At 44.7% G+C, this 21,343-nt stretch overlaps 2 protein-coding genes across 2 annotated transcripts; one reads left to right on the forward strand and one right to left on the reverse strand.

Moving 5' to 3' along the window:
• Window positions 1-323: 323 nt before the first annotated feature.
• On the forward strand, window positions 324-10,915 carry agpat2 (1-acylglycerol-3-phosphate O-acyltransferase 2 (lysophosphatidic acid acyltransferase, beta)). Its single transcript, XM_058065132.1, has 6 exons — window positions 324-768; window positions 4,960-5,093; window positions 6,440-6,615; window positions 6,695-6,790; window positions 7,960-8,032; window positions 8,102-10,915. The coding sequence occupies exons 1-6, from the start codon at window positions 413-415 to the stop codon at window positions 8,251-8,253; spliced, it is 987 nt and encodes a 328-aa protein (XP_057921115.1). The 5' UTR covers window positions 324-412; the 3' UTR covers window positions 8,254-10,915.
• On the reverse strand, window positions 9,603-18,980 carry egfl7 (EGF-like-domain, multiple 7). The gene is made up of 9 exons (XM_058065133.1): window positions 18,825-18,980; window positions 16,359-16,575; window positions 15,418-15,546; window positions 14,499-14,611; window positions 13,759-13,854; window positions 13,482-13,646; window positions 12,724-12,800; window positions 11,329-11,488; window positions 9,603-11,232 (listed from the first exon to the last, which is right to left on the reverse strand). The coding sequence occupies exons 2-9, from the start codon at window positions 16,433-16,435 to the stop codon at window positions 11,213-11,215; spliced, it is 837 nt and encodes a 278-aa protein (XP_057921116.1). The 5' UTR covers window positions 16,436-16,575; window positions 18,825-18,980; the 3' UTR covers window positions 9,603-11,212.
• Between the last annotated feature and the right edge of the window lie 2,363 nt (window positions 18,981-21,343).

Raw genomic sequence — 21,343 nt, forward strand, 5'->3', positions numbered from 1 at the left:
AGGTGTCATAATCCAGGCTATTCGCTGAGCAGGATTGATGATCGACATGTTCATGGTAATCTTCCAAATCACGTCAAGTAGATCCGTTCAGCGTGCCAGCAGACAGCCTCAGATTATGGCCAAGGATTGGATTAGCCCAGCTAATCCAATTATGTACACACCAGTCTCATTTCTGGGGATGGAGAAGCGAATCAGGTTGTGCCGCTTCAAGATTAAAAAAACATGTGCTGTTAGTTTATGGCAATTTATAGGTAGGACAAACAGGGCAATAAATACATCTGATCAGGCAGTCCGTTATGACACGATCTGGTGACGTCACAAATGGAGGTCCACCACCCGGAAATAGAAAAAAACAGAGCGGATGACGCCTGACTGGACCGTATGTCATTGAGCAGCACATGAGTAACGTTACATGGTCTCACTGAGGTGCCTTCGACGCGTCACAAGCGGAAGGAAGGGAAAAAACGGTAAAAAGCTCGACTCCATCACCGTGTTATGTTTGACCGGATCACGGTGCCACCTTTGCCCGCGGAGACGTAGCCGAGCAGCAGAGCCGGACCCCGCCGTCCACCTTCGCCACTTCCCCGCTATGGACGTGCTCCTTTGGATGCCCCCGCTGCTGCTGGTGCCGCTTCTGTTGTGGACCAGCAGCACATTCGTCTTCTATTTCAAAAAGTGCTTTTACGTGGCCTGGATGATGGTACTGGCCCTGGCCGCCATCCCGCTGTGCATACTGAAGAGCGGGGGCAGGGACGTGGAGAACATGAGGTGAGTTTTTGACAGCTAGCATGCTAGGCTAGCTGGCTAGCACTCGCTGCCGTGATAAACAGCCTTGCAGCTAGCCAAGCGTCATCGCCGTCATATTTACTATCTGGTGTTTTTGACATGAGAAATCACTGCCTCAGGCGAATAATCTTTTTGTTTGCTTTGGCAGTTACCCTTCTAACTAACGCCTTTAAATCGCCATACGCTAACGTAAGCCTACCATCATAAAAACTAGAAGCGCCCAACCGCAACAACCACATAAATAAACACAGAGAACGTTCCGGAATGATCTCCACGATCGTGTGTTATTGTCAGTAAGAATGTTAACAGTCCGATGAGAGTAGAACACAAGTTCGTTCATAGTGCACAACAAGGCTGCCATTGTTGTGTACATTCACGCACCTGAAAAGACCCCTTTTTTAAAAAAGGGAGGGGGGCTGCTAATGAAAGGAATGTCTCTACAACGACCCCAAACCCAGGATTGTTTGTGTTTTCTTCTGGTACAACAATGTGCCAAATAGAATCAATTCATATGGTGATGGACCAAGAATTGAGTGTAGCTAGTCTATCTTTTATGAGTTCCAACATGTTTTTACAGGATTATTATTGTCATCATAGCAAATAGACCAAGCTCATAGCTTCTTATTTGTGAGGTAAACGACCATACTGACATCAGTTAGGCACAATGACCCGTACAGATTATTTACTCATACCAGGAAATATCCTATGCATATTACGCAGCATGCGTCTGTGCATTTTGGCCAAAATGCGGCCCAGGGACCATTTATGACCTGTGGTTGTTTTTTCACTGTAAAAATCTAATTTAACCAGAAACCTTTGAAAAAAACGCAGCAAAAATCGGAAGACCAGCAATATTTGCACAAGAATAAAGTCAAACTATTAAGAGAAAAGTCATAATGTATGGAGACAATGTCGTAAATTCACAAGAAAAAGTTGTAATATCACATTTTAGTAGTGTGGATTTGAAACATTAAGGAAATACATTATTTAAGTCGTGATATTATGAGAAACAAACAAAACAAAATTGGTTTGGGGGAAGTAAACATATTGTGGGAATAAGGTAATTTGCAAAATTTAAGAAAAACAGCAAAAATGGGAAAGCTGAAGTTCATACTAATACACTTTTTCACTTCAATTACAAAGCAAGATTTTTAATTTCAAATATAACTTCTTAGCGTATGATTCAAAGTGGCCCTTGCATCCTTTCATTTTTTTGCCCTTGCTGGAAAAGTTTGGACACCCATGTGCTATATTCATGAATTAGAATATGTATTAGAATATTAGAATATGCAACAAATTTCAAGTTTCTGCTTGGCAAAAATTAGCATGGCAGCTCCAAAATTTGTTTTAATGTGGTGCGTAGCGGGTGTGTTAGGAAGCTGAGGTACAATGCCATCTTGTATACGGACTTGCAGACAGTCCCATTATAATTAGTTTATTTTTTTTAAGCATGGCGTTCCAAATGTATTTGTGGCGTGCTGGCCCAAACTAATGGTTGCATGGAAAATACTGCACTCGCATTCACACCAATGGGACATTTAAAGCCTCTAGGTTTGAACCCAGATCTCCAGACACTTGAGGCAAACCACTAGGGTACTGTGCAGCCATATTACACAGAACATAACGGAGCAGGTCAACACCTGGCAGTGTTTGTAACGCAGGGATGGGCAATGTGTGGTGGAGTCACAAGCCACTGCATTGCTTTAATTACCTCCAAGAGCCAGATGCCAGATGGTCCATTCCCCCTGATCAGAGAGAGAGAGAGAGAGAGAGCCTGCTGGCCCAATAGTTTTGACTGAGGTGCATACTTCAGAAGACCACATTGCTCTCTGCTGTGAAGTATTTGACCGTCAGGTGAGCTACTGTTGGTGTCACGTTGCACCAACCTGTCAGCTCCAAGCTTCACTTCACTGACAGTGACAATCGGGGTCAGACCTTTATGGTGGGGATGAATTCTGGATGCCGTTTTGGTTGTTACACACCAGCGAGTAAGGACAGCCAGCTGTCCCGCAAAGACCTTACCTCTGACTATCTATCGTGGCCTTTAGCACCCTTCAACATTTCTTATCAGATAAAAACATCCCAAGACTGAAGTCTGCATTTTTGCGTTCCTTCAAATGTTGCTCAAGTGCACAACTGTCACTTTAAGGACAACGACTCACGGTGCTTTTACATTAGCATGCAATTTGCATGTTTTAATCAAACCCTAGGCTGTTAGCAGAGCAATCAATACCCTAAAATCAATACTTGTGCAAGTTCGCCTGTGGTGAGAAAGCTATCTCATGAACGGTTCAGGTTTGACCCCAAACATAACAAACCTGATTGTGAATGGGTCTGTCACCACAATCAATAAATCAATTAACCGCAAGATCATTAAAAACAAAATCAATAAATTGACATGTGCATGCGTGTTTTCCTCCTCTCGCTCTACCAAACAGGCTGGATGACAGGAGGAATAAAGGGATGGAATAAACAATACAAAAGGGTGGAACTTACATTTCAGCTGCCGTGATTACCCAAAGTGTAACACCCCATTAAACGTAGACAGCCTATGCTACACACAATATTGATAACGGTTAACAAGTTGTTGTGGGAAATTTCCTTTAGCACCAGTGAAAAGAAGAACCGTTTGGCATTTTTGTCTTTTCATGTTTACTCTGTGCAGAAGGATATCGTTAAAACAAACCCCAAAGCAGTCTGCCTCCAGTGTTCCCCTGAAGGATGAAACGGAAGCATAGCTATACAAACTTCATCAGGAGAGGCAAACAGAGAGGCAATGCAATGTTGTTTCGGCATTGACAACCTGTTTGACTCTCTAAATATGGTTTTAAACATAATTAGAGGCCTGTAAGCATGAAATAACACCCCTACAGTCATCCATTGTTTCATTGCAGGTTTGAACATCACTGCCTCTATCATAGTTTTTCAAAAAGTAATATATTTTGTGGTTAACCACAGCCTATTATTAGTGTATGTACGAGAATACAAATATACAAGGCACTGTAGGACAATAGTGAACTGTAGTTTTGGCCTCTTGGTATCCTTCTTCCCCACTCTGTTTGAAACTTTTTCTTAAGTTTAGAATAAGTACATTGTAGAAGCTAACTAGATAGCTTGCTATGCTCGTGGCGGCCGTCTCGTGTCACTGCAGTTATCCCGTAGCCCGTGGCATTACAGTTGAGCAATGTGTTCTACACAAAGAATTATAGGAGTGTAAAGATAAAAGGTGGCTATAGGTGTGTTATTTCATGTCTACAGTGCTTTAATAATGTTAAAAATCCTATGTAGAATGTCATTAACAGGTCTCCTACTGTACATACTATACAATTTATTAATATTGAATCCTTATTTGGCAAAATTCACTTATCAATATCAACTTATTAATATGAGTAAAATCACAGAGTAATGCTAAGTTATAAAATTGCTGTCTGTGTTTCGATTAGCAGCTTAGTCGCTTGTCCTTAAAACTCCAGAGCTACGGCTGTTTTGTTCCCTCTGGCCAATGGCACAAATGCTGCAACACGAAAGCGAGCGATTGCATAACTGCTGGCTTTTGAACTGACTTGACTTATCGCTGCGCTGCTCTGCAGGCAGATAACCCAAAGGTTGCCCTTATTACGCCAGTGCGGCAGTCAAATATGTCATCTTAACCACCACCAGATTGCTTTCACATGACCTCCTGGCATCGCAGTCACAAGTTACGCGTTCATAATTGTCTTATTGAATTCAAAATGGCAATTAGAGAATTAGAAAGAGCACCTGATACTAATTAGTATTTGAGCACAAGGCCGCCTCTCGCCAGAGTGGCTAATTCGGGACCATTGTCAGGTGACATGTTAACGTTATTTAGAGTACAATTTCACTGAAATATCTCGCAAAAGTCAGATGTACGAGGCTTGTTGGGATAGGCATGACAAGGGGATGGGATTCAGTGAGGAGGCGAGGACGTGGGGCACTGTCACAAGGATTTAGGCGGAGGAAGAGGAGTGACTCGGCTCTTTTCTCCGGGAGACAAAAGGTCATTGAAGTCGTCCATGTCAGATAGGCGCTAACGAGGGTTTGTGACACAGTCAGCACTCGGCTGTTATCTGCATGCAGTTTGCTAGCCTTGTTGATGATGAAGTTACTATTGTCATATTTCATACTTTTTTTAAAATGAAATGTTCCCCTCAGGATCATCCGCGTCCTCGTTCGTCATGTCAAGTATTTCCTCGGCCTCCGGTTCGAAGTCAGCGGCTGGGAGCACCTGCAGACCGAGGGCCCCTACGTTATCATCTCCAACCACCAGAGCTCCCTCGACGTTTTGGGTGCGTACCCTGTAGGACCATAGCTCCCCAAAACTCTCATTGGACTCGAGCACATTTGCATCTGCCATCTTTCATCATACCACACTGCATTACCAGACCTGCCAACATGTACACATTTGTTGTACTTGGCACGCATTTTGATCCATTTTGTGTTTGTATCTGAGTATTCAGGAAAGGAACATGCACTTTTTCATAAAAACAGCTAATAAGAGGCAGCTAATTAATGCATGAAATGGGACGCACCTATTCCACCTCACTATTAAACCACCTCCCGAATCCCCCAACAAGATTTAAGGTTTCTATCCACATTGTGAGCATGTAGGAACAGGAACAGGAACACTCATAACATGTAATACTTACAGTAGTTTAGTCATTTTAAGCATTAGCATTTGCTCTTTTGGACTTTCACTAGACTATTACATGCATTTTTAGCTGCCTCTTTTTATCTGTTTTTGTATCTTTAGAATGCACAAAAAAGAGAAATGTGTGTACACGTCCCGCGTAAGGATTGTGGATGTTGGGCAAAATGTTCCTTTAAGAGTTAAACCTGAATGACGTAGTGCGCTTGAACGCATCAGTGCTTCAGGTAATCGTGCTCCAACATGGAGTACATGTCCAAACCTTTTCCACCAAGGGCCACATACTGAAAAAATGAAAGGATGCAAGGGCCAAAGGCTATGATATTTTATAAAGCAGGCCGAGCAGTATTTTTAGCATTTTCTTCTTTGATGGATATTTCTATGATGCAAGGTGGCGGTTATTAATAACTGGCAGGAATGGAATACGTCCAGGTTGACCACTGCAACCTTTTTCATCGAGCCTTGGTTGTAGCTCTCGCCATAGTCAAAACGAACTAGAATTTACGTGTCAAGAATTCCCAAGCACATCGCCGATTTCCCACTGCGAGAGCGCCCGTGGGCTCAGCTAAAACTGGGACAAGTATCGACTTTAGTGCACATCGAGGACCACGCGGCGGTCGCTACAATTATTTTAAAAGCTTGCTAGGTTTTGATTTGATGCGTCGATCAATACCTGCATCAATATGATGGATCTGATCCAACCTCAGATCATAAATGAACAAACCACGCATTCGTTTCAAATCAATTGTTCTGATTCAGGCTGAATGATTTCACCAAGTGCTTCATCTTCCCCCGGAGAACACAATTGTTTCCCCCGTGGTGTGTTGTCTGCAGAGCGGGAGGGCGTTTCACACTGGGGCTGGCAACGCCTAATTAACATCTCAGCACCAGGCTGCGATTGTGCACCCGCGTCACCATGCCGACGGCCACATCCAGCTGCAGGGTCACACGCCCGTGAATCCACATATGGTGTCCTCTCTTCCTCAGGCCTGATGGAGATCTTGCCCGACCGCTGCACCATGATCGCCAAGAAGGAGCTGATCTATGCCGGCACGGTGGGCCTCATCTGCTGGCTCGGCGGCATCGTCTTCATCAACCGCAAGAAGACCAGCGACGCCAAGAGTGTCATGGCTGAGGCCGCGCAGACCATGCTAGACGATCAGGTAGCACGTCATCCCAGAACTTTCACAGCATTCAAGCTCGTGTGATTGACTTCAGAGGGCTCTTCTCTGACCTACGTAGATCCGTCTGTGGGTGTTCCCAGAGGGAACGCGGAACCAGAGAGGCGACTTGCTGCCGTTCAAAAAAGGCGCCTTCCACTTGGCCGTGCAAGCGCAAGTTAGTACTGTTTTTTTTCACCCTGACGTGTCACCTCATACGGCGGGTCTGTGGGCAAAAAAAAATGCAAGAAACAGAACCTACTTTCATCCTCTCACTGAGTGCTGTACTTGTTCCAGCCACTTGGGGGAGCCAGTCCCCTTACATCACTCCTCCTTTACAGAGTCATAACGACATATTATTGACGTCTAATGAGAGTTTTAGCTTGAATTCAGTCCCGATCCTTGTCATTTTCCCTTTTTGTTTCTGGAGAAGCTGCAGCACAAGCTGACAGATGTGTGTGTTAATGAGTTGCATCGTCTCCCGGGTCAGAGCTGCTGTTCGCAACGCACACTCAGGCAAGACAGGTGGAATGAGTTGAGAAAATGGCTAGTTTTAGTACGTACGATTGGTGCCAGGTTGGTCGGTAAAGCCCCACTGGCCCTCATTAGTGAGCTCTGCTTGGAAGTGTGTCGGTTTGAGGTGGGAACTCTCTTCCTGATCAGGAGAAAACAAGTCTGTTTCCCCCGTGATAATGGACCGCTTCTGTTGAGTTCTGGTGTCTCTTTTCCATTTGTAGCCAGAACAGCTAAATAGAGTGAAGCGGGACAGCCCCCAGGGGGGGAAACCATGCTCAACTATGCCAGCCCCTCTGACAGGCCCGCTGGGGACCCTGAGAGAGCAACTCGGCTTCTATTAGGGCGTCTGTGAAAGAGCTCACTTTCATGTGAGAAGCAGCTAGCGTAAATGTTGGAATTATAGCTCGGACCTTAATTGGAGAGAGGCTATTTTTTTCAGAAATTTGACAAAGCATTACATTAGATTGCCCATAAAAACATATTTTTTATAAATAGTATATATATATATATATATATATATATATATCTTTGACCACGTGGCCATTTAATAAGTATGTTGCACAAGCAGCAACGGAACCAAAGCAAACTGCTTAGACTTTGACACTGACAGTGAAGTAGCAACATTTTAACTGCTTGATGCCTCCCGACCACTTTGAATATGCGTTCACAAGGAGGTTACCTACAGCCACAGAAACCCTGCCGGTTATTTTGTTTTGCAGAGCAAAGCCCCCGGCCACTGCAGTTAATTGATTAGTGGCATTAACTGGAGCTTTGTAGCACCAGGAAGTATGGCCTCTGGTCAAGTTTGACATGCTTCCTCTCATGTTTCAGGCGCCCATCATTCCCGTGGTCTTCTCCTCCTACAGCAACTTCTACCTACGGAAAGAAAAACAGTTCAAATCGGGTAACTGGCTTTGCTTGTTTTCCCATCATGCATCTCTTTGTCGGCTCAGTGTGTGGTCTCCGCCGCCAGGGACCATCAGATTGAAGATCCTGCCAAAGATCGATACAAAAGGGATGACGTCCGAGGACGTGTCGTCCCTCGCCGACAAGTCCTTTGACGTGATGCGCTCGGCCTTCCTGGACATCTCCAAAACCTACAGCAACGGCCCTGTGAGGCACTGAGCAGCCACCATACTCTCACCGCCAAGACGCTGCCACTTCTGTCTCCAGCGATTTTCTTTTCCAGTCGACCCCTCCCAACCACCACCAACGGGCTGTCCCCATACCTGACCAAGGACACCACGTGATTGCGGCGGTTTTGTCTCGTTGACCCCTCCCTTCGAGCGCAGTCCTGACCCTCGCCATGTTGGCGAGCGGAGTGACGGACAGTGCGCCCCAACAATCTTGATGTCTGTCGGTTTTCTTCTGTGCATGCATTCTTTCTCACACTGCTTCATCTTTGCTTTGGACGCTAATTTTTTGTTGCCATTTTTCTAAGCCCTCATTCTGCCTTTTTTCTTTTGTATTCCTCTGATGTTGCCTTTGTTGGGGTTATCGTCGGACGCAGCCCACCTCCTTCCTTCCTTCCTCTCTGCATTCCACCCTAAAAACAAAAGCAGGCGGGGTTTTCACAAGTGGTGGAGGTCAGAGTCCAACGCGTCGTAGAGTTCCTTCCCGATGAGCTCATCTCGATATCCATTTTGCTTCTTCAGCCCTCGAAAGTCAAGGTGGCGCCGTTTTATTTAAGGGACTGACCCGCCATCTTGTGCTTCAGTGGCTGACGTCATGCCTCCGCTTGCCTGCTACCGGGTAGAACGCAGCGGTCAGTGAGTGTCGTCTTGTCACATCACTTCTCTTTTAGACTCCTTTTAAAGCGCTCATTAGGATCGCTAGTGACCAGGAAGTGGAGAGGGACAGAAATGGGGCACCAAAATGTCAGGTGAACGACCTCAGACATGTTTTGTTGGTAGGCAATGTGGACATTTATTATTATTGTTATTATTATTCCCATTCTAAAATTACATAAGGTGTTTTAAGTTGCCATTTAACCCCATAGGATAGATTATATTTGATTATTTAAGAGGAATTTTGGCCTTAAGTTTGATTTGAGCTTCTGTATCCCATTTCATTTCGGGGGGGGGGATTCGAGAGTATTGCAGCATCGGGAGGTAGTACGAGAGCAGTAACGGGTGGGACGGCCTCTGTGAGAAAGGGAATGCCAGCAAGTTTGGACGAGAAGTGTGAAAAGCATCCCTACTCCTTGCCTGTCTTGTTGAAAGCAGATGACCTTGTCTGACAATATTTTATACGTCACATCAGACGCTGGCACGGAATGTCGTCCCAATTATCCTGTCACAAGATGCCATGTCGCCGCATGAAAGCCCTGGCTTCTGTGTAAAAAGCACTTGGTCTTAGGGCAGGTTTTGCCGGCTTTTGTTTACCCACGCCAGCACCTGCTTCCCGTTTTTTTGAGAATGTAATTTGAGCATTTGGGATAAAGTACGTGCGCGACTAACCACATGTAATGTCCCCCCCCGATTGGTGCTTTTAAGGAAAAGTGCAATTTTTAGGGGGAGGATATTGCCTGTCTACAACCTTATGAGAGACATAAACACACGTCTTTCTCTTTTTTGTGCATTCTAAAGACATAAAAATAGCTAAAAAGAGGTAGCTAAATAATGCACCGAATGGGACACACCTATTCCACCTCGAAAGCCTGCTATTAAAACACCTCTGACAAGGTTGAATCCTTTTTTATTCATGCCGTGAGCATGTAGTGGTGGGTACATTCATGATAACATGGACTACTTAACAGTATACTTCCTTTATAAAAAGGAAGTATGGCGAGGTGTCACTACGCTACTAATGTAGTTCTTCTAGGCGGAATAGGTGCATCCCTCTGTCTCCTTCTACCTGTTTTTTATTCACCTTTAGAAGGCACAGAAAAGAGAAAGACGTGTGTGTTTGTGTCTCACATTAGGATTGTGGATGATGGGCAATGTTTTTCTTTCACTTTTCCTTTAAAGTGTGTTTTTTTTATCTCGCACGCAGTTGTTGTCCGAGCTTGGATGGCTTTTGATGAAATGTTCATGACTGATTGTGAGGAGGTTTGACGAGTGGCGCTGGCTCGTACTCGCTTCATAGGTGACCTGCTCGCGCCTCAGCTTTACACACACATACACACACACACACCGCAGTAAGGACAGTTTGAATATTTACCCCTAATATTACTAACTTCTTTTTGCTCCTTGTCTTGCATTCAAAATACAGTATAATTTTTTTTCTTTTAGCAAGTTGCTTGAATGTTGAACCAAATTGGTTTCCTCCAACAAAAAAAACAAAGGCTTTAAAAAAAAAAAAATCATATGTTCAGTTTGTGTCTTATCATTTGTGACGTGTCAATTAGTGAGTTTAATGGACGGCACAAGTGCGATGCAATCATGTATGCATTCTTTCATAGAGATGTTCAAATTTACATTGTGATCATTTTTTGTGATTCGTTGGGGATGAGGTGGGGGGGCTTCCAAAAAAAGTAATCAAAACAACAATTGGGTTACTCTGAGAAAAAAAGGAAGTGAATATAGCACTTTTCATGTTGAATTTTGGCAGGAAACAAAAACAAACTGTCTTCATGGTCACCAAAGCTATTAAAGTGTAATTGTTGGTAGCTTTAGTTGGAACATAAATAACAACCTACAGAGTGTGCGTGGGTGCGTGTCCCACATTTCAATAATAATCTGACATACATTGACGATGTCGTGTTCCTGATTTCACCTCCTGTGGGTAAATGTGAATGCCTTGCAAGTGCAACAGATGAAATAAATGTATTTCTTTTTTTCTTAAAGTACTTCTTCACTGAGCACACATGACATTTTTTTTGTTTTTTTTATTATGAAATTATCACCCAAAAACAAAAAAAAACGTACTGAGAAATAACTGTATTTTTAAATAATAAATACAGATGTGTCCAGGTGTGGACACACAGCTGCACTGATAGTTCACGGTTGATGATGTTTGTAACGTAACGTAAGACTTCTTAACAGCATGATGGGGAACATCCCGTCCCGAGTTGTGCGACGAATGCGACGGCCGACCCAGCGCTCGCCATCTTGGTGAGTATACCCTCTTTGTCTCTTCGCTCCTAGTTTTCCTGGCAGGAGCCTACGGGGTGTCGAGAGCGACGATGAGGGTGAAAATGTGTGCTATATGATCCTAATCTTTGACTTTCTGTTGGACTTGGCGTTGCGTGTCACTCACATGTTCCCAGGCGCTCCTCCAGGAACCCGATCTGCTCACTGAGCGAGTCGATGCGGTCCAGCTGCTGGAAGGAGTGCGATAACAGGGTGGCTTCGGACACGCCCTCGTCCAGCGACAGCGGGAAGACGCTGCCGTACGGCGCCAGCGCCAACTGCAGCTTCTGCAGGGATTGAAAAAGGAGCGTGAAGGAAGGACCTCTTCAGGAGTAGAGATACGGGTACTGTTACAGTTATTTTGTTTCTTGCTGCTTCTGTTGACTGTTCCCATAGAAGTAGTCAATGATCACACAATTGACAAGGTTTTCAAACTGTATTAGAACTGTATTAACAGTGCTGGACTCTTAGTATCGACAAGTAGCCAAGACTGAAAGTACAGTGGTGACTCGGAATCTATCCCAGCTGTCTCCGGGAAAGAGGCGTGGGGTACACCCTGGACATGCCAGCCAATCACAGGGCACATATAGACAAACAACCATTCACACTCACATTCATACCTATGGACAATTTGGAGTCACCAATTAACCTAGCATGTTTTTGGAATGTGGGAGGGAACCGGAGTACCCGGAGAAAACCCACGCATGCACGGGGAGAACATGCAAACTCCACACAGAGATGGCCGGGGGTGGAATCGAACTCGGTTCTTCTAGCTGTGAGGCCTGCGTGCTAAGCACTCGACTCGTGCAGCCGGGTGCCTCGGTTAACGTCATTAATTTGTTCCAGGAGGTCCAACTCAAACCAAAACGGACTCTAACCAAAGCACATTTTCCAATGGAAAATAATGTAAATCCAATTAATCTCTTTCAGACACCCAAAAATGTTAACACAAAACACATTTTACAGACAATTCTAGTTTTATATAGTTATTAGTTATTATCTAGTTTTAGATAATGAGAGAACAGCAATGACAAAAAGACAACTGAACATTTAACATTGATATTAATCGAATATTACGCAGTGAACCGCAGTAGTATGCATCGAAGCTGATGACGGATCCACTCCTGTCACGTTTACCAATCTCTGAAATGATGACCATCTTCACATTAAGCCATAAAATGTGCAGGTCTTGGACCCTTGTCTCTATTATTACGGTCCATCGCCTTTTTCTTTTGTCTGGTCCATGTGTTTGTTACGTTGTGTATTTCTCTACAACTCTGACATTAACAACATAAAATGGCGCCCACGCCCCACAATGCATTGCAACATCACGTACAAGTATTTCATCTATTTTTGGACGCTGAAGAAGCTGGGAATGCAGGGAAAGGCAACATTTTAGCAAAAGTGTTGGTTAACCAAAACACGTGCTAACCGGGGCGGATGTTAACCGAGGCACCACTGCACACAGGGCGCCCTCGAGAAAGTGCAAGCTAAGTTTGTGTGAAAGTGTATCTAACAATACCTTTTCCAGAAGCTCCACCCTGCTCCTCAGGCTCTTCACCTCCTCTGAAACATTCCCCAGAATGCCGAACCGTTCACCTGCATGAAAGGAGAAGACATCAGGGGCTGGAAGAACTGCATGGAGGCCAAGGGAATGTAGAGCACAGGAGGAGGGAGGCCATCACGGATATGGGAATCTGGGAGAGAGGTCACTAAAAATAGACCACTCGTTCACGCCAAGCTTGGAAAAGGAGGCAGTGCCTCGATCGTTCCCAGATGTGGTCCGTTGCTCGGTCCATTGTCGGCCAAGAGACTGGGAGTGGAGTCCAACTGTCCTCCGGTCAACGTGGCCGTGACGTAGCCTTACAGCGGAATGCGGTCTGTGCTGACCGTTGGGTTTCTGCATAGGGGCCATCCAGGAAGTCTCATAGCTGAGTGGTTCTGCTGCGGGGCCATTTGATGTTGACGCTTCAAAAATGTTCCCAGAAGTCAAGAGTGGGAATGATGGCACATCCCACATTTTGAGATAAGGAGGTTTGTTGTTGTTGCTAAGTAACAGGATGAGCACGTGCCAATATTCTCTCCATGCTGTGTGGTCAGCGTCCAGCAGAGGGCGCCAGTCGCAGTGCATTATTACTCACGGTACGAGTTGAGAGTGGCATAGCGCGTACCAAAAGTAATAATGGGCCGCAAAGCTGGCTAGGATCTCCACTTCTTCGCTTTTATCTTCTCAGGTAAACAAAACATAAATGTACCCACTCCAGTGCCCACTTCACTCACCTGAAGTGGAAACATCACCAGGGTCCTGGGCGGCGGGACCCAAGCGGTGACAGGAGCGTCCGTCTGCGGACAAGCGGAACCTGTCCCTGCAGGCGCATCGGAAACTTCCGGCTGTGTTGATGCAATGGTGAGCGCAAGGATGCTGCTGGATGCACTCGTCCACATCTGCAACACCACACGGGGACGAGGTGGGTACCGTAAAGGAGTGTTTAAGTGTGCTTGTGTGTGTGTGTGTGTGTGTGTGTGTGTGAAAGGGGGGGGGGGGGGGGGGTTCTACCTGTCTGGCACCGGCGTCCCGTCCATCCGTGTGGACAAGAACAGTGGTTGGGTGTCATGCATGTTCCCCCGTTCACACAGGTGTGATCACACACAGCTGCAAGACACATTAACAAGAAATGCTTACATCAACTAATTGGATTGTTTTCAAACATTGCATCTCTTAAACTTTTAAAAATGTCCCTTCATTTTTCCCGTAGGAAATAATGTCAATCCAATCCATCCAGTTATTCCAGAAACCCACATATATAAACATAAAAATACATTTTATAGAGAATAATTAGTTTATGCATTGGTTGACTATGGCCGACTGAGATGCTCTCATTCAGTGTGGAAGTGGTATGTTTTTGGCTTCTTTGTCCTTCCTCACTTTAATTTTAGAATGAACGTATTATATAAACTTGTTATGTTGGAACTGTGGTGTAGGATGGACATCGAAAGGGACGGCGGTCCCCCCAAGGGCCACATGTTGGAAGGAGTGCATAAAAAGGATGAAAATGAAACCCAATAGTGGGTGCAGTTGTGGCCAATTTTACAACAGAATAAAATGTCGACTAAAGATATCAACTTATTAAAATTACATTTCTTCAAAATAAAATCAAATGTTTCGTCTGCCTCGTTGGCCCCTCCCATACCTGTTGGATCCCAGTGGGACACTATATTATGTTTCGTGTGCAATATAAATCAGCGGTCGAGGGTCAACCATGCAATAAATGAGACAGCGACAGCAAACCACGTTACCTTGGTTACAACTGAGGGAGTGAAAGCGCCGCCATCCCGGGCAGCATTCTGGGTAGTAATTGGACAGAGATGCCGCTCTGCTCACCTGCCGGTACGCTACTGTGTACACGGTCCTGTGGGGAGAAAAACACAAATGACAAGATCTAATATCTAATGCGTCCTTTGGAAAGATGCTACTGTCAAAGTACTTTCTATGCTTTCCATACCAGCACAATTAATAGAGTGTAGTAGCGCTACCTAGCGGGCGGCTTGATGAATTGCAGTTTAAAGGCTTTATTTTTTTCAAGGGACTATTACAAGGCCTTTCTTATGGATGCTTGCCATTCATAGAAATGAATGGAAATTGTCAAATAAATTGAATTGATGTAAATATGTTTTGTACCACAGCTGCAGGAAAGACTCCCACAGCCAGCAAACGAGGAAGAAGATGACCTGCTGCCTTCTACTCAACATGAACAACCGAGCATCTACTGTCCAGACTTTATGTACAGAGGAACCCAAGGATGCGGGGCCCACTTTGATGTAAGTCTGTATTTGCTAAGCTATCTGAGCTTTGTGTTATCAGTGGAAAAGCCAAATGAGTAGTATCTAATAAGATATCTCATTACTAATGAAGTACTTGAATGTACTTGGAGCCAGCCATGGTGTAAGAAACTGAGCCTGTATTTTGCATGCAGGACTTCTCACAGACTTGGCTCGGCGGTGAAGCCAGAGTTAAAAGAATGTCTTGGCGGGAATGTTTTTGCGGGGGGGGTCAGAGTCTGAAAGCGAAGGCGACCAAAATAAACAAGGAGCGTGGTCTCTGCGGGCGCTGGTTTCCCGTAGTTACACAAAGTACTTGATAGTTGAGATTGCAGTTAAATATTTTGCCAGCGCGTTCGACGACGGGAGCGTCTTCTCACGTGAACGTGAAACTTACTTGTACGTGCTGCAGAGGCGCTGCCCCTGACACACGGTGATGTAGGGCCTGTGCAGAGGAAGGACGTAGGACTCTGTTGCCGTGACAATGTGGCGATGGTGGGGGTCACGGCTGCCACACACCCTCCTCCTGGCGGCAGAGGACAGGGTTAAAGACGTCGGGGTCGGCCCACGAATAGCATCATCGCTCGGAAACAGGATGCTTTAAAGAAGCTCCCAGACAATTTAAAACACTTCTCCTTTCGTCCGGACTTAAAGTAGCCTCCCATCAGGTCCGTCTAATATGCTAGCTTAAAGGAAAAGTGCACTTCATCAAAAATCCTTATGAGATATGAACACACAGCTTTCTTTTTTCTGTGTTCTAAAGATATACTGTAAAATGTGCATGTACACCTATTCCACCTACAAAGCCTATTACGCAGCAGTAGTGGTGACAGCGCCAATGTGTAGCGTTACCTTTGGCTAGTGGCCTGAGGTGTTTATGAGCGGGTGTGTGATGAATCTAGTCACTAGTTCCGGTCCGTTTTACCTCCTGGTGTGCACAAATTACAGTCAAATCTACATTTAATCTTTAATTTAAAAGGCTTTATGAAATTCCCATGACATATTTGTCTGTCAGTCTCAAGATGCCATGCCTGAAAAAGCACAGGGAGTCGGCCATTTTGGTTTGAAGCAAAGTCAATATGGACATTTTTGGAGTCCTTCAAAAGCAGACTTGTCCTAGAGATTTTGTCCGACGGCTACCAAATTTGAAGCACGGCTATTATATGGGTGGCTGATACTAAATTGTGAATTAATGTGTGTGGGCGGGGCATTACTGCAAATGTCAAACTCCCCCCAGTGACGGAACGCTGATGCTGGTGAGCAAGATGCTCTGATTTCAAAGTCAAGTGGAGGTTAACATTGTGTGTGGTTGTGTGTGTGTGGGGGGGGGGCATTTACCCGTGGTGAGCAAAGAACTGGGGGTTGGCCATGGCGTGGAGGACGAGGAGGGCGGCAAGGAGCGATGTTTGGATCATTTTCTTTCCCACGTTCCCTCTCTCTCTCTCTCGCTCTCTCCTGCTCTCACACACTCCTTCAGACTGTGGCAGTCGGAGCGAAGAGGAGGGGAGGAAGGATGACGGCGGATCGGAATGTTCTCCACAAGGGGGAGGACGACCTGGACATGAAGATGAGAAGTTAGAGGAGCGTCTCTCTTTCTTTTTTTTTTATCACGTCAAAAAAGGGAAAGGGAGCGATTTCTCGCAAAGGAAGCATGAATGTTTCTCCTGGAGGATCAGGTCAGAACCAAGTCAGCTATTTGTAACTCATCCTTTATGTTTGCTCCAGCACCCCAGGGGGCCCACAAGTCAGAATGTGTCCAAAATGTGTCACACAAGTCACACAAAACTTCATGAGAGCTCGGTTCAGCCAGCAAAGGATTCATTCATTTAGTGTATGGCTTTTGCTTTTTCTTTGGCTTTATGGGTGGCAATTGTTTCCTCAAGGTGGTGCAATGAAGACAAATAAAGACAGGAAGTTAGGTGAAGTAAGAAGTAAGCATTCATAGACTTTTATATAAACTGTTTTATATGCGGGGGTGAAGTTCTTTTTACGCTTGTATAACAGTTAAGTTATCCCCTTTGTATTTTTACGTGGTATTATTGACAGTGGTTATTACTTATTTTTATGATTTTTTATGTGATGATTAACATGATTTACTGCACATAAACAAGACCCACCAGAGCAGACCGGTGGTGTGGCCTCTTGTTGACCCGCACCCACGTGGACTAGACTAGAACACCAAAGTATCCTTCCATGTCTCTGGTACTCCTAGTCAGCCAATGCGTAGCATTCACAGTCTGAATCAGATCATATGAACTCTTTTCCAATTCATTTGTAAATCCCATCTTTACAGATCCAGGAGAAACTAAAATGATTCATATTCATTTTAAAAGGCAACAAGCAGAATTTAACATTACAAAGATTCACTACCCTATGAAAAACGCAAAAAAAATCATGTTATAATAGCCAAACACAATCAAAAGTATATTTTAACCTTACCTGTGAAAGGTAATCGCAATTAGATCTTTTTTAGACTGTAAACCGGCTGGTATAATTCAATGCAGAACATGAATTAAGCATCTTCCACACCCTCCCTTGCCCTATCCAATATGGCGGCGACGTCGACGTGTGATTCAGCGCTCAATGCGGCGGCTTCGTCACCCGAGAAACTCGTACATGCCCAACAAGTCCAACTACCCGACTCCCTAAACCCGTGAGCCCACCTCAGGTTGTGGGCACCCTCAGGCTGTCGCTCATGAGTGATTCCAGCGTGTCTGGGCTAACAAGTCCCGGTTTTCCGAGTCCTCAGAGGGGCTTTAGCCAGAGGCAGCTCAGGAAGTGGAACCGAGAGTTGATTAGAGGCAACGAGCAGATTGGTTACTTTTTCCACGGGGGGGGGGGGGGGGTGGGTTAATACATTTATACAAATACAGTTAGAGCAACAGTTGCGCAATTAATGCCACGTTACCTGTTTTTAGCTGTTTTAGCTGTTTAGCTAGCGGCTGCAGGATTATTGAACCAGTTCACAGAGACGAAAACCCGCGAAAAAACTTGTGAACGACTCCTTTAATACTAGAGAATCTCTCACTACCACCTGTGCCCACAAGAGGGCGACATTGAGAAGCACCTCGTCCCACCATCGCGACTTTCTGCATGCGCGCTCAAGTTGCGTGCACGTATTATGTCCTACACACACACACACACACACACACACGTTCATCAAGCGTGCACAGAACATTCACCTACTTTACTGTAAAGGAAGTCCCACAACGGGAAAAAAAGCAAACATCAGCTGTCAGCAAGCAGACTTGAAGGTGGTGTCTGCGGTCTACCAGTCCTCTTCCAGTCCTCCACAAAATACTTGTAATAATAAGTCCAGTGATGGAAGTGTGCTCGCTGCTTGCTGCTGCGGCTCAGACTGTCACACAGCATGGGGGGTGATGGGAGGACCTCCCCCCACCTCCTTGTAGGCCTTCCTCCCTCCTCCTCCTCCTCCTCCTCCAGCTGGGTGTCCCGCCAGCCTCCACTGTGTATATTTTTGTCATGCATTTCAGTTTTTTTTTAATAAATGTACAGTTTTTACATTCTATTTTTGGTAATTTTATTGTTTTTGTAATGCATTTAAATTAATTATTTCTAATGATTTTTATTTCTTTGTTACATCACAGTAAAAATTGTCAATTTGATTTATTTTTTAAAAATAATTCAGTAATTTTTGTGTCAAGCTCTCAGTCCATTTCATGTGACTTTTTAATATTTTATATTTGTGACATTTAAGCGTGCAATAATCCATTCAGCGTTCATAAACTGCCTCCTTCGCTCCCAGGTGTCAAACAAATGTGAACCAAAGACGTCCCGTCTTACCCGTTCAGCCGGGGGTCATCTTGAGCACCCGTGCCCGCCGCCCAGCCCCGGCCTGTCAGCCCATGGAAGCCCTCCATGGTGTCTTTAAGGCTTTCTTCCCCTGTTGGAAGTCAATCAAAGCTGCTCCTCTCCGTCCGCCGGTCAGGCCTGCGACGCTCCAAATGCTCTTTGGGCGTTTTTCCACTTGCTTTTTATGCTGCGCTTCCTGTTGGAAGGCAGGAATCGCACGGACAATCCCAAACCGGACTTCCTGTGAGTGTTGGGGCCTGATAAAAGTCCACTCCTGCACAAACACTCTCCATCCTGTTCGCAGCGTTTGGACAAAATGTGATTTGGAAGCATTTTTGTGACGACCTCCCTTCCCTAGACCCCCCCCATCCCTTGTCTTAGTGTCCCAAACCTCAGCATTCCTAATTGGGTTGCATGGAGACCAATGCCATTTTATCTGCTTGAATGCCATCCGTCCTGCAACGCTCATGACATTTATGGAGGCCGTGCATGGTCACGCTTGGACTTTTGAGGCGAATTCCTCCAGAATATTTTTGTTTGAAATCAAATGGTGTCTCCTGCGGGGTGTGGTACATTTTAGAGGTTCCACTGAGTCCGATTTTTGTGTTCCGAGACCCAGGTGGGGCCCCAGAAATGGACAATTCAACGAGCTGCAATCTTGAGCCCCTTTCACGTTGCCACCTCCCCCACTAGTGCTACTGTTCTGTATAAACAACACCCAATGGGACGGGGGACGGGGGGGGGGCAAGGTCAACCTGACAATTTTCCAACTTTGCTATCAGAGCACCAGAGGCGGGACGGCGCCTGTGTGCAAGGGTATTCCACGACAGCAGGACACCCATCATACACTTAAAGGCAATTATCCAGCAGGTATTTTGTGTGCCGGCATCGTGGACTTGCCTTTCACACAGACAGTGTCCCGCCTCTGTTTCGGCTGTGACGAATAAAGACAGTTTGTTGATTAAAGCCAAAACTAATGAGTGTTTTGCTCTCAATTTCAGGGAACAAGTGACCTCCCTCCACAGCAAGGACGTCTACGTGCGGAGATGTCATGAGAACCGACACAGGTGACTTGTTGTGGGAGGGGGGTTTTGCATCGGGGGGGGTCCCATATAGGATATACAGGAGGATGCAACATCAGTGTCAGCTTGTCTCTTCTTCCATGCTTGGTTCTTTGAAATCCCAAATGAGCTGCTGGACTTCTGTCCCGCTCAGAGGGAGGGGTGCCGGTAGGAGAGGGTGGTTGGGGGTGGGAGGGGGCATGAAGCGTTAGCAGCGCTTCCTCCTCCAGAGGAAACAGGAAAAGGCTGCAGGAGTGAGATTCAGGAGCCGGCTCCCTCCAAACAATAAAAATCTCACTCGGACAGGAAACGGATCTGCGTCAGACCGGGTTTGACAGATTTCGGTAAAGGGCAGCATCGGTGACCCTGACAGACAGGGAGTTGGGGGGGGGGCAAGATGGGTTTGTTGCTTAGCTAATACGTTCATCCAAGACAATACTACATAACGTTAGCTTGGGTACACAGCGGTGTCCAAAGTGCGGCTCCAGGGCCATTTTATTCTAAGAAATACTAGGAAACAATAACTGTTAAAAACAACAGCAAAATGAGCAATAATTTAACAGGAATAAAAACAAATTATTAATACAGTCAAATCATCATTTTAAGAGAAGTCACAATATGAGAAAGAAAGGATGAAAAATGATTTTGGCTGATCATCTTCTGATGAATGAATGAAGTGAAAATAGTTTGAGGATGAAGTCATACCAGTATGAGAAAAAGATATTTGGAAAGGAAAAATGTAAAAACTATAAGATAAGAAGTCATAATTATGACATATGAAGTCATAACTGTGAGATAAAAAGTCACAATTATGAAAAAGGAAAGTCAAAATTATAACATGAGGTAAAGTATGAGGTAAAAAGTTGCAATCAAGAATCAAGAGATAAACATCCCTAATTATGAGAAAGGAAAGTCAGAATTATGAGATAAACAGTGGAAATTATGACATGAAGTCTCAAGTATGAGGTAAAAGCTGAAATCATGAGATAAAAATTCCCAATTATGAGAAAGGAAAGTCAAAATTATGAGATAAAAAGTGGAAATTATGACATGAAGTCTTAAGTATGAGGTAAAAGCTGAAATTATGAGATAAAAATTCCCAATTATGAGAAGGGAAAGTCATAATTATGAGATAAAAAGTGGAAATTATGACATGAAGTCTTAAGTATGAGGCAAAAAGTACAAATGATGGGACAAAAAGTCAACATTATGGCATATAAAGTCTTAAGTACGAGGTAAAAAGTTGAAATCATGAGATAAAAATTCAGAATTATGAGATAAAAAAGTGGAAATTATGATATTGAAAAATGATAAAATGTGGAAATTATGACATGAAGTCATAAGTATGAGGTAAAATGTGCAAATGATGAGATGAAAAGTCAACATCATGCCATATAAAATCATAAGTATGACGTAAAAAGTTTAAATTAAAAAGTTGAGATAAAAATT

Source organism: Doryrhamphus excisus, chromosome 2 (assembly GCF_030265055.1).
Source record: "Doryrhamphus excisus isolate RoL2022-K1 chromosome 2, RoL_Dexc_1.0, whole genome shotgun sequence".
Lineage (NCBI taxonomy): Eukaryota > Metazoa > Chordata > Actinopteri > Syngnathiformes > Syngnathidae > Doryrhamphus > Doryrhamphus excisus.

Coding starts and splice junctions, on each gene's coding strand:
- agpat2 (XM_058065132.1), top strand. CDS start 413: ATGGTCTCACTGAGGTGCCTTCGACGCGTCACAAGCGGAAGGAAGGGA. Junction 769..4,959: donor AGGGACGTGGAGAACATGAG/GTGAGTTTTTGA, acceptor TGTTCCCCTCAG/GATCATCCGCGTCCTCGTTC. Junction 6,791..7,959: donor ACTTGGCCGTGCAAGCGCAA/GTTAGTACTGTT, acceptor CTCATGTTTCAG/GCGCCCATCATTCCCGTGGT.
- egfl7 (XM_058065133.1), bottom strand. CDS start 16,435: ATGATCCAAACATCGCTCCTTGCCGCCCTCCTCGTCCTCCACGCCATG. Junction 12,801..13,481: donor TGGTGATGTTTCCACTTCAG/GTGAGTGAAGTG, acceptor CCTTTCATGCAG/GTGAACGGTTCGGCATTCTG. Junction 11,233..11,328: donor GGAGGAGCGCCTGGGAACAT/GTGAGTGACACG, acceptor GACACCCCGTAG/GCTCCTGCCAGGAAAACTAG.